Source organism: Molossus molossus, unplaced genomic scaffold, assembly GCF_014108415.1.
Source record: "Molossus molossus isolate mMolMol1 unplaced genomic scaffold, mMolMol1.p scaffold_m16_p_40, whole genome shotgun sequence".
Taxonomy (NCBI): domain Eukaryota; kingdom Metazoa; phylum Chordata; class Mammalia; order Chiroptera; family Molossidae; genus Molossus; species Molossus molossus.
The window spans coordinates 396990-414630 of NW_023425378.1; the positions used below are offsets into that span (position 1 = coordinate 396990).

Here is a 17641-nt window from a genome sequence, read left to right on the forward strand (position 1 = left end):
ACAATGGAATTGTTTTTTTTGTTTGTTTCTGTGACTTCATCATTGGTGTATAAGAATGCTTTCAATTTCTTTTTTTTATATTTATATTTTCTATTTTAATCCTCACTTGACATTTTTCCATTTTTTATTCAGATAGAGTGGGAGAGAGAGGAGAAACACATCGACGTGAAAGGGACACACCGAGTGGCTGCCACCCACACGACTCAACCAGGGTGGGGATTTGCCATTCTTTTAGTTTTAATTCCAGTTTGGTTCTGAGAGATGATCTGTGTACCTTTTGTTCACGCCACCGCCATTTGGGAGGCAATTAAATTAGTGTTACTTTGCAGGGCTGTGTTCAATGGTTATGAGGCCACTTGGTATTACAGTTAAGAGCATAGACCACCTAGTCTTTCTTCTTAACTAGAGGTCTTGGTTTTCTGTCATTTTCATTTCTAGCTATTGTCATGGTTATGAGATAATATACTATTGTAACTTTTATCTGTGTTTTCTAAATGAATATTTTTAAGCTTTATTTATTGTTTTATCCTCACATGAGAGCATTTTTGCATTTACTTTCGGATAGAGTTGGAGGGAGAAAGGGAGGAAGAGAGAGAGACATCGATGTGAGAGAGACACATCAACTGGCTGCCACCCTCACGACCCCAACCTTGGCCAGGGACGAACCATAACCGAGGTACATACCCCTAGCGGGAACCGAACCCCGGACTCTGTGGTCTGCAGACCAACACTCTAAGCACTGAGTCAAACTGGCCAGAGCTTTTTAAGCTTTATTTAATGGATTTTTAAATTTTTGTTTGCAAACCTTAATTACTAAAAGTATATTGAATTTTTAGGTTCATTGTGATATTGGGCTATTGTCTTCACAATTGAGTGTAATATTTGCTTTCTTTTTTTTAAGTATGTTTTGATTTTAGAGAGAGAGCAAGGGAGGGGAAGAGAGAAACAGCAACATGAGAAGTATATTGAGCTTCCCATTGAACCCACAACCTGTACATATGTCCTGAGTAGGAATCTAGCTGGTGACTGTTGGGTGTGTAGGACAAAGTTCAAGTAGCTGAGCCACAGTGGCCAAGGCCATCATTTTCATTTTTTTTTTTTTTTTTTTTTTTTAATCCTCACCCGAGGATATTTTTCCATTTTTTGTACAGATAGAGTGGGAGGGAGAGAGAGGAAGGGAGAGAGAGTGAGAAACATCGACGTGAAGGGACACATCGAGTGGCTGCCACCCGCACGACCAACCAAGGCCGGGGACAAACTGCAACCGAAGTACGTGCCCTTAGCGGGAACCGAACCCGGGTCTCTCCGGACCGCAGGCCGACGCTCTAACCGCTGAGCCAAACTGGCCAGGGCTTCATTTTTGAAAAATAAAATTATTTTTGCCCTGGCCAATGTGGATAAGTAGTTAGGGCATCCGTCTGAGGACCAGAGAAAGGGTCAAGGGTTTGATTCCCTGTCAAAGGTTCATGCCTGGGTAGCAGGTTCACTCTCTGGCCCCACTTGGGGAGCATGCAAAAGGCTATTAATTGACTTATCTCTTACATTGATGTTTTCTTCTTCGTCTCTCTCAATCTTCCTCTCCACTCCTCCCTTCCTTCCACTGTCTCTAAAAATCAATGGAAAAAATATCCTTCAGTGAGGATTAAGGAAAAAAAATAAAAAATTTTATTTTTAAATATTTTAGAGACACAGCAAAAGTGGGAAATACAGATATTTTTTATATACCTCTATTCTCAACGTGCTTAGCCTATAACATTATCTCAAACCAGAGAGGCACATTTGTTAGCAATTGATGAACCACCCAGAGTTCATATTTTACATTGTTATGGGTTTTAACAAATTTACCTTGACTTGTATTGACCAATGTAATATTACACAGAAAATGTCACTGACCTAAAAATCCTCTGTGCTATACCTATTTATACCTTTCCCCAATTCCTAGAAATCAGTGGTTTCTTTTTACTGTCTACCCAGTTTTGCCTTTTCCAGAATACATAGTTGGAATTGTATAGTGTTGTATTATTTTCACATTGGCTTCTTTCACTTAATGATACAAATGTAGATTTCTTCTCTGTCTTTCCACAGATTGGGAGATCATTTTTGTTTATTTCTGAATAACATTCTATTGTGTGGTTATAATACAACTGATTCATTCATGTATCTATTGGAGATAAAAGAAAAATACCATCACACAAATATGATACAACCTTGCCTTGTTTCTGCCTTTTTTTTTATTTCTCACCCGAGGATACTCTTCTATTTATCATCAGATGTGGGGGTGGGAACATCCATGTGATAGAGCCACATTGACTGGTTGCCTCCCGAACAACCTGACCAGGGCCAGGGATGAACTACAACTGAGATATATACTGTTGGCTGGAATTGAAACCACAACTCATTGGTCCACAGGCCAACACTCTAACCGCTGAGTCAAAGCAGCCAGGGCACCTTGTTCCTGCTCTTATTAGACATTCTTTGAGTTTCTCACTCTTGAAATATGATGTTAGTTTCCTAGGTGTTTTTGCAGACACTTACATGAATTAGAGAAGGTTCCTCCATATTTCTATCTCACTGAGAGAAATTTTATCATTCATGGGTATTTGGTTTTGTCACATGCTTTTTCAGCATCTATTGTTATTGTCATATGATACTCCTTTTTTAGCCTGCTGATGTGATGGATGACAATGATTGGTTTTCTAATGATTAACCAGCCTTGCATACCTAGGATAAATCATTGTTGGCCATGTCATATAATTTTTTTTATACTATTTGCTTTGCCTTTGTGTTGATAAGGATTTTTTCATTGTACGTTGATGAGATATATTTGTCTGTAGTTTTCTTTTAATGTCTTATGTTTGGTTTGGGCAATGTGGTAATCATTATCCTGCGCTTATAGTATAGTTATAAAATGTTATCTTTTCTATTTTCTGGGAGAAATTGTAGAGCACTGGCATAATTTCTTTCTTAAATGTTTACTGGAATTCACCAAAGTCGACGTAGTTGTACTTCCTGTTACAGAAGGTTATTATTGATTCAGTTCTCTTAATATTTATAGGCTCATTCAAGGTTATTTTGTCTCTCAGTGTTATTTTCAATAAATTGTGTCTTTTGAGGAAATGGTCGGTTAGATGCAGGTTATCAGATTTGTGGGCATAGAGTTGGTCTTAGTATTTCCGTATTAACATGTTTTTAATCCTCACCTGAGATACGTTTACTGGTATTTAGAGAAAGAGGTGGGGTGGGGAAGAGAGGGAAAGAGATAAGTTGCCTAGTGTACTTACCCCAACCAGGGATCTAACCCACAACCTAGGTATGTGCCCTAACCAGAAATCTAATCTGCAACTTTTTTTTTTTTTTTGTCCTCACCCGAGGACATTTTCTCATTTTTTTGTTCCGATAGAGTGGGGGAGGAGGAGAAAGAGAAACATCGACATGAAAGGGACACATCGAGTGGCTGCCACCCATACAACCCAACCAGGGCTGGGGACAAACTGCAACCGAGGTACGTGCCCTTAGTGGGAACCGAACCCGGGTGTCTCAGGACCGCAGGCTGACGCTCTAACCGCTGAGCCAAACCAGCCAGGGCTGAAACTTTTTGATGTATGGATGATTTTCCAAACAGCTGAGCTACCCATCCCGTGTGGGACTCCTGTATTAACTTTTTTTTTTAAATTCTCACCCAAGGACATTTTTGCATTTATCTTCAGATAGAGCAGGAGGGAAAGAGGGAGGAAGAGAGAGAGAGAAACGTCAGTGTGAGAGAAACACATCAACTGATTGTCCTCACACCACATGGCCCCAATTGGGGTGGGGACAAAGTGGGGTGGGGTGGGGTATGTGCCCTTAGTGGCAGCCAAATCTGGGACTCTCTGGTCTGTGAGCCAATGCTCTAACCACTGAGCCAAACCGGCCAGGGCTGTATTAGCTTTTTTATTAATTTCTTTCTTTTAAATTTATTTTTATTTTGTTTATTTTTATTTTTTATATTGATTTTAGAGGGAAAGGGAGAAGGAGAGAGATACATCAATGAGAGATTGGGCTGCCTCCTACATGCTCCCCTCTGGGGATTGGGTCCATATCCTGGGCCCTGACCAGGAATTGAACCAGCAGTCTCTTGGTACATGGGTTGATGCTCAACCACTGAGCCACACCTGCAAGGATCTCCTATATTAATCTTTAATGACCATGGGATTTGGCTCAACCACTGAGCCAAACCGGCCAGGGCTCTATCCATGTATTTTTAATGTCTATGTATCTGTATATATTATGTTGGTGTTTTGTTTTGTTTTGTTTCTTTCTTGATTTTAGAGAGAGAGGAAGGGAGAGGGAGAGAGAAAGATATCAATGAGAGAGAACATCTGTTGGCCACCTCTAGCATGTCCTCCATTGGGGAATCAGGCCCACAACCTGGGTATGTGCCCTGACCAGGAATCAAGCCAATGGCATCTTGGTACATGTGTTAACACACTGAGCCACACTGACCAGGCTATGTTGGTTTCTTACAGATTCATGTGTATCTGGGTTTTAATATTTTATTCATTTTGACAGCCTCTGTCATTAAATATGATGCATTGAGACCATTGACATTCATAGTGTTATTGATGTGGTTAGATTAATATTTCCTTCTCCCCACTCCCACTCCCCTCCTGCTTTCCCCTAATTAATGTCTGTGTCCATTGGTTGTGCATATATGCTTATAAGTTCTTTTTATTTCATTATTCCTATGTTTATAAATATTATTTAAGAATAATATATTATTTTATTTTACTACGTTATACTTTTAAAAATTATAACATTAGGATTTGCCCTAAGATTTGCAATATACATTTACAACTAATCCAACTCTACTCTCATATATATGTGGATTCAAGGCTAATGCACATATTTTATAACAACATAGTATTCTTAATTTTTTATCCTAATCCTTGAATCATTGCTGTACAAAAGCATATATATGTATATATATATATTTTTATATATATACACACACACATAAGACTACATAATGAACAACTTATTGCTATTATTTTTGACAAACTATGATCTATTAGGTCAAAGGTAAGAAAAATATTAGACCACTAACTTGGTATCATACAAAAAATGAATTCAGCCCTGGCCGGTTTGGCTCAGCGATTGAAGTATTGGCGTGTGGTCCGGAGAGACCTGGGTTCAGTTCCTGTTAGGGACATATACTTCTGTTGCATGGTCCCTGGCCCTGGTTGGGTTGTGCAGGTGGCAGCCACTCGATGTGTCCCTTTCTTGTTGATGTTTCTCTCTCTCTCTCCCTCCTGCTTGTCTGAATAAAAAAATTAAAAAAAGAGAGATAAAGAGATAAGTGTCAATGAAGTTATAGAGAAAAGAAAACCTTGTGCCCTGTTGGGAGAATGGAAGTTGGTGCAGCTGCTATGGAAAACTGCATGTAGCCCTGGCCAGTTGGGCTCAGTGGTTAGAGCGTCGCCTGCGGTCCGGAGAGACCCGGGTTCGGTTCCCGCTAAGGGCACGTACTTCGGTTGCAGTTTGTCCCTGGCCCTGGTTGGTCGTGCGGGTGGCAGCCACTCGATGTGTCCCTTCACGTCAATGTTTCTCTCTCTCTCTCCCTTCCTCTCTCTCCCTCCCACTCTATCTGTACAAAAAATGGAAAAATATCTTTGGGTGAGGATTAAGAAAAAAAAAAAAAAGGAAAACTGCACGTAGTCTCCTCAATAAAACTACTATATTACCCAGCAATTCCACTTTTTTTTTTTTTTTTTTTTGGTACATGCCTGTAATGGGAACCGAACCTGGGACTCTCTGGTCCGCAGGCCAATGCTCCAACCGCTGAGCCAAACCAGCCAGGGCCAGTTCCACTTCTTGAATATATCTGAAGTAAATGAAATCACTGTCTTAAAAAGGTATCTGCACCCCCTTTTTACTGTAGAATTTATATAGCCAGGACATGGAAATCATCAACGATGAAGAAATAAAGTAGTGTATTTACACACATACACGTATATACAGTTGATCCTTAGACAACATGTGTTTGAACTGTGCACGTCTATTTAGGTAATTTTTTTTTATAAACATAGGCAACACTCTGTATTGTCAGGGTTTATACCTGCAGATTCAGCTAACCATAGATTGAAAACTGATTTTTTTTATATGGGGTTGGGAATCCACAGATGGGGTTGGCCGACTCAATGCATTATTCCATACAGTTTATTATAAGGTTTTGGTTTTTGCAGGGGTCATGGAACCAATCCTCCATCTATACTAAATGAGAATTATAGTTAGGTTTTTGGGGACTCAAAAATTATACATGGATGTTCAACTGTGGGGTGTTGGTATCCCTTTACCCTGGGCATTGTTCAGTCTTGCTATTTGTGACAACTTTGGTGGACCTCAAGGACATTGTGACTAAGTTAGAATAATGTTTGATCTCATTTATATGAGGAAATAAAAATAAACCAACTTCTAGAGAGGTTGATGGTTGCTAGAATTGGAAGTGGAGGGAATGCGCAAAATAGGAGAAGGTAGTCTAAAAGTATACAGTTCTGGGGATGTAAAGTACAGTTTGGTGACTCTAGCTAATAATACTATATATTTGAAGGTTGCTAAGAAAATCAAGTTTATAACAATAAAATGTAATTATGGAAGTGATGGATGTTAACATTGTTTGAATCATTTTGCAATATATACATGTATCATATCATTTGTTGTATACCTTAGGGCAGTACTATGTTATATGTCAGATTGTGCATATCAGAGATTCTTACCTATATCAATTTTATTCTATAAAGAACTATTCAATCTTGTTTTGTTTTTTGTTTCCACAAGATAGTATTTTCAGCAACCAACTCTCTAAATTTCTATCTACAAAAGTTCTTATTTTTATTTCACTTAATGGACAATTGCTCTGGGTACAGAATTCTAGAATGATTCTTTTCCTTTTAATTCTAACTCTAAATGTTTCAATTTTTTTTTTTTTTTAATCCTCACCTGAGGACATTTTTTTATTGGCTTTTAGTTAAAGTGAAAGGAAGGGAGGGAGGGAGGGAGGGAAAGAGGAGAGAAAAGAAATGTGAGAGAGAGACATTGATTGATTGCTTCCCACACTACCCTGACCAGGGGTAGGGATTGAACCTGCAACCCAGCTACATGCTCTTGACCAAAATAGAACCAGACTGGTCAGGGCACTCTATTCTTTTGGTCATAGTTTTTGAAGAGAAATTGAGTGTTAATTCTTATGTTTGATCCAGAATAATTAAGGTGTTCATTTTTATCATTTGTTTATTTTATTTTTTATTTATTTCTAATTCCATAGAATCCAGGCATGTAATTTTCTGGGCCATGAGCTCTGACTCTTTCTTTTACAACTTCTTTTCTTGTATTTATTAATGTGTTTATTTATTTATTTTTATTAATTTGTTTTGTCAGATGTTTCTCATTTTTCCCCCATTGACACCCTCCTCCCCATCCCTAGCTTTGTTGTCTATGTCCATTGGTCATGCATACATGCATGTAAGTTCTATGTTTTACCTCTTCTCCCATAAACCTCCCTCCTCTGAGGCTTATCAGTCAGTAGCCCACCTCTGTCTCTGAATTAATTTTGTTCAGCAGTTTGTTTAGTTTGTTATATTCCACAAATAAGTGAGATTATATGATATTTGCCTTTCTCTGCTTGGCTTGTTTTGCTGAGCATAATACTCTCCAGGTACTTCCATGCCATCTCAAAGGATAAGAGATCTTTCTTTTTTACAGCTGCATAGTATTCCATTGTGTACATGTACCACTGCTTTTTAATCCACTCATCTACTGATGGACACTTGGGTTGTTTCCAGATCTTAGCTATTGTAAATAGTGCTGCTATGAACATAGGGTTACATACATTTTTTCTGATTAGTGTTTCAGGTTTCTTAGGATATATTCCTAGAAGTGGGATCACTGGGTCAAATGGCAGTTCACCAAAGAAGTAAAGGACCTCTTCACAGAAAACTACAGTTCATTGAAAAAAGAAATAGAGGAAGATATAAAAAAGTCGAAGCACATACCTTGTTCATGAACTGAAAGAATCAACATCATTAAAATGCCCATACTACCCAAAGCAACCTATAGATTCAGTGCAATCCTCATCAAAACACCAACGGCATACTTCACAGAACTAGAACAAACACTGCAAAAGTTTATATGGAACCAAAAAAGACCCCGGATAGCCACAACAATCTGGAAAATGAAAAAATAGAAGGGATCACAATACCGGATATCAGGTTAGACTACAAAGCCACTGTAATCAGAACAGCCTGGTACTGGCACAAGAACAGGCAGATAGATCAGTGGAACAGAATAGAGATCCCAAAAATTGACCCAAGTCAATATGCTGAATTAATATTTGACAGACGTGGCAAGAGCATACAATAGAGTCAAGACAGTCTCTTCGGTAAATAGTATTGAGAAAGTTGGACAGCTACTTGCAAAAAAAATGAAGCTAGAACACCAACTTACACCATATACAAGAATAAACTGAAAATGGATAAAAGACTTAAATGGAGCTTGTGAATCCATAAAAATTCTAGAAGAAAATCTAGGCAATAAAATCTCAGACATCACAAGCAGCAGAATTTTTACCGATATAACACACACCTAAGGCAAGAAAAACAAAGGAAAAAACACGAGACTACATCAAACTAAAAAGCTTCTGCACAGCAAAAGATACAATCATCAAAACGGAAAGAGATTCCTCTATATGGGAGACCATAATTGCCAAAGATGCATCAGATAAGGGGCTAATTTCCAAAATATATAGACTGCTCATACAACTCAACAAAAGGAAGACAAAGAACCCAATAAAAAAATGAGCAGAGGACCTAAATAGACACTTCTCCAAAAAGGACATACAAATGGCCAAGAGACATATGAAAAAATACTCAGTGTCACTCATCATCAGAGATGCAAATTAAAACAACTATGAGGTATCACCTCACACCTGTCAGAATGGCTGCCATCAGCAAATCATCAAACAAGTGTCCGCGAGTGCGTGGAGAAAAGAGGACACTAGTACACTGCTGATGGGAATGCATACTGGTGCAGCCACTAAGGAAAACAATATGGTGTTACCTCAGAAAGTTAAAAATTGAACTGCTATTTGACCCAGTGATCCCATTTCTGGGAATATACCCTAAGGTGTTATTTTTCTTTTGTCTCCTTTCCATATTTTTGCTTACTTTTGGTTTTCCTGTAGTTTGAGCATTATATGCCAAGGTTTCAATTTGGGTCATTTATTTTTATTTTTTTGGTTTTATTCTGAGCTTGCTTGGTCTTTGATATCTCTTTAATTTTCAAAAATTCTTAGTCATGCACTGGCCTGTGTGGCTCAGCGGTTAGAGCATCAGCTCGCAAACTGGAGAGTCCGGGGTTTGGTTCCCGCTAAGGGCACGTACCTTGGTTGTAGTTTGTTCCCTGCCCCATTTGGGGTCGTGTGGGTAGCAGCCACTTGATGTGTCCCTCTCACGTTGATGTTTCTCTCTGTTTCTTCCTCTCTCCCTCCCACTCTGTCTGAAAATAAATACAAAAAAATGGCCTCGGATTATTGTTCATGAACTGTTATCTTTTTTTATTACTTTCTTTTTCGTCTAAATTTTTAGTATGTGTGTATTACATATTTTGTAGTTTCATAGTCTGTTTTCATTCTTTTTTCTTTTTTCTTTTCAGATTTAGAAGTGTCTTTGGAATAGCCTCAATAGATACTTGTTCCTCAGCTGTCTATACCTATTCTACTAACAAGCTTATCAGAAGAATTCATTTCTGTTAGTGTTTTTACCTCTGGCATTTACAGGGGGGTCTTTTTAAAAATTTCTATTATGCCCTGGCCAGTTTGGCTCAGCGGTTGGAGTGTCGGCGTGCGGACCAGAGAGTCCGGGGTTTAGTTCCCACTAGGCCCTAATGGCTAGGGGCATGTACCAAAAAAATAAATAAATAAATAATTTCTATCTTTATTGCCTGTCTGTTCAAGTATGCTTTCTACTTTACCACTAAGAACTTTTTTGTATATGAATTTTAAATTTCTGGCCTGCTAATTCCTTAGTTTGTGCCTTGAGACAAGTTTGCTCTCTTCAAACTGTTTTTATGTCTTTTTTATATATGTATGCCTTGTAGTTTTTTGTTGGAAGATAGATATGATGTACTGGTAAAAGGAACAGATGTAAATCAGCTTTTAGTAAGTATTGGTAAAGTGCTGGGGTGGGGAGATATTCTGCAGACCTATGACTAGGTTGTAGTCTTACAATGAAACCCCCTTTGTCTTTATACTATGAAGTTCATTGTTGCCTCTCAGTTTTGTAATTTTCTCATTTAATTTTCTTCTTCCCATATATCAAGGTCCTGATAAAATTTCAGAAGGGTAGGCTCTGGTTAAGTAGTATTTTCCTAAGGTTAGATCTTGTTAAGAACACATTGTTATGGGAATTTCAGAATGGTTTCTTTCCTCTTCCTAACAGAAGGTAAGTTTTTTGTAGTTTTGTCTGTGACAATTTAATCAAGCTCCTAAAAGTAAAACACAATATTGTAGAGGGGTCCCCGTGTTAGTGGAAACCATTAGAGATTTTAACCTTTAGACATATACACACTGAGTCTCTTAACAAATTTTTTTTTTTTTTTTTATCCTCATCCGAGAACATTTTTCCATTTTTTGTACAGACAGAGTGGGAGGGAGAGAGAGGAAGAGAGAGAGAGGGAAACATCGATGTGAAAGGGACACATCGAGTGGCTGCCACCTGCACGACCAACCAGGGCTGGGGACAAACTGCAACCGAGGTACATGCCCTTAGCGGGAACCGAACCCGGGTCTCTCCGGACCACAGGCAGACGCTCTAACCGCTGAGCCAAACCGGCCAGGGCTCTTAACAAATTTTTAACTAGTGTCCCTAAAGGTTTAAGGTCCCATTATGTGATTTTGGTTATTTACCTATCTCCAGTTTTAGAGACAGCAATTTGCTTTGTATCCTCGTTTCTCTTACCTATCTGAGGATTGTTGATTTTATGGCTTGTTCAGTTTTTGATCTCTTGTTAGGGTAGAGAGGCTACTTCTGAGATTTTTTTATGTACCCAACCAAGTTCCTTTCTAACCAAGGATTTAACTTGCACATACTTCTCGTAACCTGTGAGATTTTTTTACACTTCTAACTGTGTCCTTTAAATCACGTAAGTTTTTCATTTGTTTGTTTGTTTTGGTTTTGGTACGTGCCCCTAGCTGCTAGGGCCTAGTGGATACTGAACCCGGGACTCTCTGGTCCGCAGGCCAACGCTCTAGCTGCTGAGCCAAACCGTCCAGGACAAATCACATAAGTTTAATTGATTTTTTTTTTCAAGAGAGAAAAAGACACTGCAGTTTGTTGCTCTACTTGTTTATGTGTTCACTGGTTGATTCTTATGTGAAACTTGACCAGGGATTGAATCCGAAACCTTGGCATATGAGAGCAATGCTATAACTAACTGAGCTACCCGGCCACAGCCCAAAAGTTTTTAATTTTGATAAATTCTTACTGTTTTTTTTTTAGTTTGTGTGTCATAGCTAAATCATGCTCTTATCCATGGTTGTGCAAGTTGACTACTATCTTTATTGTATAAGGTTTATTGTTGTATGTATTACATTTAGGTCATTGATCATTCGGAGTAACTTCTTTATTTTTTAGTTTATTCTTAGTCCTCACCCAAATATATGATCAGAGAGAGGACAGGAGAGAAAGAGAAAGAAACATTTATCCCCTACTGGGTGGCTCACTTGGTTGGAGCATTGTCCCATATACCAGAAAGATTACAGGTGGTATCCTTTATAGGGGAGGCAGTCCATCAGTATCGATGTTTCTCTCTCTCTCTCTCATTCCATTCCTCTGTGTCTAAAGTCAAAAAATTTATCCTTGGGTGAGGATTCAAAATGCAAAACAAGAAACACATTGGTATGAGGTAGAAACATTGATCAGTTGCCTCCCGTACACACCCCAGCTGGGGATCGAACCTATATCCTAGTTTTGTGCCCTGGCCAAGAATCAGATACTCCTGTCACTGAGGGACCCAGCCAGGGTCATTTTGAGTTTTTGTTTTTTTATCCTCACCCGAGGACATTTTTCCATTTTTTGCACAGATAGAGTGGGAGGGAAAGAGAGGAAGAGAGAGAGAGAAACATCGACGTGAAAGAGGCACATCGAGTGGCTGCCACCCGCACAACCAACCAGGGCCGGGGACAAACTGCAACCGAGGTACATGCCCTTAGCGGGAACCGAACCCGGGTCTCTCCGGACCGCAGGCCGATGCTCTAACTGCTGAGCCAAACCGGCCAGGGCTTGAGTTATTTTTTATATGGTAAAAGATAGGGTTGTACAGCCATGCTGGATTCCCTCTATCTTCACTTTTTTAAGTAATGGATTTCCAGTTGCTTCTGCATTATTTCATGACTCATTGGCAGCTTTGTCAAGAGGTTTTAATTCACACAATTTTATTTAGCATTTAATATCCTTCTTAGTGCTATGTCAGTTTTTATTATTGATATAAAAGTTATTGTATTAAAAACTTAGACTCTGAAGAACTTTTTTAAATGCCCATAATTTTGTTGGTATGATCTTCTCGAGCAGGGTCAGGTGACTGAACAAAATCATACTTAGAAATAGGACACCTTAGTTTTTTGGTTTTTTTTTTTTTTTTTTTTTTTTTTTTACTGTATACTGTATATTTGTATGCCCCTTGCCAATTTAGAATGTGTGCTTTTGCTTTGTTATTGGGCATTTATAAGCACCTTTGCTGCTTAGTTCCCTAATCTTGCTTTAGTTATTTTTCATTCTATTTTTAAATATGTGGCAAAAATTTAAAAACTATACATTTTATTTTTAGAGAGTGTCAGTTGCGTAAACATACCCTTCTCTTTCTTTTTGAAATAGGGTATCATCTTTTTCTTAGGAGTATGTACTCAAGCAATTTCTGAGTCCTAAAAAATTATCAGATTTTTGGTATTATTTTTCCATTCTCTCTCAGATTCCTTTGATATCATTTAAAATGAAATTCATCTACCATTTAGAATATCTTTGGGCTACAATGGATACAAGTTTTTCTTATTTGCATAATTAGATTTTATAATGTTTTGTGGCTCATGGAAGAAGATGAGTATCGTGTCATTTGGCATGACTTTTCTTGATTCTTTACTTAACGTGGTCATTTAAGATATATTTTATGAAATGTGTTTATAGAAACTTAATTTTTAGAGTTTATCCAAGTAGGGCTCATATAAATAGGACTATTTTATTCACTTGTGTAATTAAAACAGTAGCTTGTAATAGGATACTATGCTTGAATGTTTGTTTAATCTATAGGAAGAAAATGAGAAAAGAATGCAACATAAAGAATATTCTGATAATGAATCTGCAGCTTCAGATTTGTAAGTACCTTTAACTGTTCAGTCAGGATTTCTGTGCAAAAGGCATGGATTTAATTTTTTTTTCTTTTTCTTTTTAAGTTCTGGAAAGAGAAGGAAAGGACCTTTTAAGACCATAAAGTTTGGGACCAACATTGACCTTTCTGATGACAAAAAGTAAGTCCTTCAGTTCTGTTTACATGAAATGAAAATGGATTGCAGGATTGGAAATGACCTGGTTGTTTATTGTTTTTCTTTTAATTCCTAGTCCTTTTTGTAAACGTTGATGTTAGCTAAAAAACAAAACAAAACAGCATTTTGAAATATTTTATTACTAGTTTTTGAATTACTTTTCTTGCTGAAAAATATTAATTTTATAAATTTAAAAATGAAAATGATCTCTTTTGTTTACATGATTATAATTTTTTGGTTTTTATACAGTTATCACTACATGTTTAAAGTTAAACATTCTAGTACTTTATATCTTAAAAGTACAATACTTTTATATTTAAATGTTTTCTGATCAGGTCACAAGGTTTTTGAGACACAGTTAATTCTAATAAATATTTGCATCAAGCTTAACTTTTGATATTTTATTTCAGGTGGAAATTGCAGCTACATGAGCTGACTAAACTACCTGCTTTTGTGCGGGTGGTATCAGCAGGAAATATTCTAAGCCACCTTGGTCACTCCATTCTGGGCATGAATACTGTTCAGCTATACATGAAGGTTCCAGGGAGTCGAACACCAGGTTATTTTATGGATTAGCATATCTTGTATAATTGAAAAGAAACTGTTAATCAAATGTGATAACATTTACACAATTAGTTTCTTCCTATTTATAATTATTTAATCCAAAGGATTTTAAAATTCTTTCTCATAGGTAAAAATATTTGAGCTGAGAGTATTAATTTGTCGTCTCCATGTGTCTTTTTATCATTTTTATATGTAAACACCAAGACAGAAGAATATAACTGGGAAGGGGACAATAAGTCACTTAGTTGGTGAACTATATTAAGACAGTGAAAAGGCTTTGTCTTGATCCCATTTACTGCAAGCTGACAGTTTTCCAAATTTTTTCACTGGTTACATTAGGAACTGTATTATATCATATAAACAATATATTTACTATACATAAAAAAAACTTATTGGCAATACTTAAAATATGTACTGATATATTCTGATCTCTTTCTACATTTTAAAAAATTGACTTCAGAAACTTTCTAATGCAGTGGTCAGCAAACTTTTATTTAAGAGGTTAGATGGTATTTTGGGCGTTATAAGCCAAGTGATTAAATTGAAGATGTTTTTTAGACACCAATATAGAAATGTTTAAAATAATTTTCATAGTTTCATTGATAAAAATTAAAATAATTGACACAGTTTATTTCTCCTTAATTTTTACCTTATTGGGCTCAAAATAGTGTTCTGTGTCATCAAAATAAAATTCAAATGTACATCTATTAAAGAGAGATAATACCTATTTTATTTTTAAAATGTGTTTGACACAAATACACAAATTTCCAAATACTGCTATCAATGTATGGGCACTTTTGTTTTTTTGGTTATTGTTAATTCTCACTTGAGCATATTTTTCCATTGATTTCTAGATATAGTGGAAGGAAGGGAGAAACATCAATTCCCCCTCACATTAATTGCCTTTCACACAACCCTGTCCAGGGCTGAGAATCGAACCTGCAACCCTGTGGTGTTTAGGCCAATGCTCTAACCACTGAGCCAAAGTGGCCAGGGCTATATGGGCATATTTTATTAAATATAGTAATTGGTTGAGAGGCATATAAAGATTGCAGTTAGTCCTGGCAGTTTGGCTCAGCTGTTAGAGCATTGGCCTGCAGTCCAGAGAGACCTGAGTTCTGGCGCGTACTTCGGTTGCGGTTTGTCCCTGGCCCTGGTTAGGTTGTGCGGGTGGCGGCCACTCGATGTGTCCTTTCACGTCGATGTTTCTCTCTCTCTCTCTCTTCCTCTTTATCCCTCCCACTGTATCTGAACAAGGGATGGAAAAATGTCCTCAGGTGAGAATAAAAATAAAAAAAAGATTGCAGTTAGTTTTTTTTTTTTTTACTTAACATTTTTCTCTCATATTTCATTGTATTGCACAGTAATTATTTCCAATTGAAGGTCAAAGTTGGAAGCTTCTTAGTTGCACAAGTGACTTTTGTAAAATGGAAATATTCTATGCACTTTGTACTGAGGTTGAAAAATAGTGTCAGAGTTGTAGTTTGAGCTTTAAAAATACATGCTACAAATGGTTGAAAGAATGGACATCTAGATTTTCTTTATCTTTTATCCTCAACCAAGGATATTTTTGCATTTATCTTCAGATAGAGCCGGGGGGGGGGGGTGGAGGAGGTGGAAGGGGAGAGAGAAACATCAACTTGAGAGGGACACATCGACTGGTTGCCACTCACATGACCCCAACTGGGGCCAGGTACTAACTGCAACCAAGCAGGAACCGAACAAGGGACTCTGGTCCAAGGGCCGACACTAACCACTGAGCAAAACCAGCCAGGGCTGTATAATATTTAATGACACACAGTGTATTAAGCAACTTATTAGTACTTGCAATGCACAAAATATTGTCTTTCATGTGACTTTACTGTGTAGTATGTTTGTTTTGCCATATGATGTTTATTTCTTTTAAGAATCATTGTGAAGATTGCAACACAATTTCCATGATCAGTGACAGTGGCTGATGGTTGTTCTCATCCAAAAGAAATTTCAGTCTCAACCCTGAGCGATATAAAAAGTACAGTACTACCCTGGCCTGTTTGGCTCAACAGTTGGTTAGAGCATCGGCCCACAGACCAGAGAGACCTGGGTTTGGTTCTCACTAAGGGCACGTACCTCGGTTGCAGTTTGTCCCCAGCCCCAGTTGGGGTCGTAGGGGAGGCAGCCAGTTGATGTATCTCTTCCACATTGATCTCTCTCTCTCTCTCTCTCTCTCTCTCTGTCTCTCTCTCTCCTTCCCACTATCTGAATAAATGCAAGAATGTCCTCAGGTGAGGATAAAGAAAGAAAAAAAAAATTACAGTAATTCACATTGCCAAGCCATAGGGTAAATGTAGGTGGTCAGCTTTCGTTTCTGACAAAAATTCATGAGTCTTTGAGAGTGACACAATAAAATATTTTGCATAAAGTATGTGCCAGTGAATAACATAACTAATCATAGACATTAAGCACTTTACATTTTCTTTTTTTTCAGGTAGAGTGGGGGGGGGGGACAGAGAGAGAGAGAGAAACATCGATGCGAAAGGGACACATCGAGTGGCTGCCACCCGCACAACCGATCAGGGCCGGGGACAAACTGCAACCGAGGTACGCGCCCTTAGCGGGAACCGAACCCGGGTCTCTCAGGACCTCAGGCCGACGCTCTAACCGCTGAGCCAAACCGGCCAGGGCAGCACTTTACATTTTCATAAATTTTGTTAATTTATCCAAGTAAGATTTTTTTCCTCACTTTACACATATTTTTTCTACACATTAATATATCTTGGCAAATGCCACTTCATTGGTACTTAATGTTTTTTCAGCTTCTTAGAACATATTCTCACTTATACTGATCCCATGGAGACCACTTACAGGGGTTAGTTCTTGAGTCACTTTACATTTGGCATTGGCTTCTCAAATAAACCAATTACATAGTATTAATAAAAATCTATTGACTTGTCAAGGGCCTGTTTTTGAATTGACTGTTGACGTTAGTTCCAACATCTTCATTTGATTAAGCTGTTCTTAACGAAAGGCTAACAGTCTGGAAGCAATTTGTTTTCTCATAGTGGAGGGGAGTATCCAGCCCTTGGGCCAAATAAGGCCTGCGAAATCAATACCAGCTACCATCACATGCCTCATCAAATTAGCCTTACCAAAAAAGATAGTAGGATAATTTTTAAATGGATAATTTTGTATGGCCAGAGGATTATGTTATAAATATCCAAATAATTATTGGCAGAATAAAGATTTCCCTCCCCTGGCCCAACCAAACAGATAGTAATCTGCTTTTCTTGCCTGGTGAGAGATTTCATTTGGTTTTGCCTTAAATTTAAGTTTTGTGAAGCTGTTTTGCTATGATGAAATACTACATTTTACATTTAAACTTTTTTTCTGTCATTGTTTTCCTTTGTGATAGACATACACACACACACACACACACACACACACACATAGTTAATCTTCCACCAAGGATATTCTTTCCATTAATTTTTAAAGAGAGTAGAAGGAAAGAGGGAGGGAGAGAGAGAGAGGAACATT

General features: G+C 37.8%; 1 protein-coding gene across 9 annotated transcripts in view; it reads left to right on the forward strand.

The window, feature by feature from the left end:
• LOC118616759 (lysine-specific demethylase 6A-like) overlaps positions 1 to 17641 on the forward strand; it is a 191034-nt gene that overhangs the window by 110636 nt on the left and 62757 nt on the right. For all 9 annotated transcript variants that reach the window (XM_036242190.1, XM_036242188.1, XM_036242186.1 and 6 more), the window contains 3 exons: positions 13332 to 13396; positions 13475 to 13549; positions 13975 to 14123. In XM_036242190.1, the coding sequence (XP_036098083.1) occupies positions 13332 to 13396; positions 13475 to 13549; positions 13975 to 14123 (289 nt within the window). The remainder of the gene's footprint in view (positions 1 to 13331; positions 13397 to 13474; positions 13550 to 13974; positions 14124 to 17641) is intronic.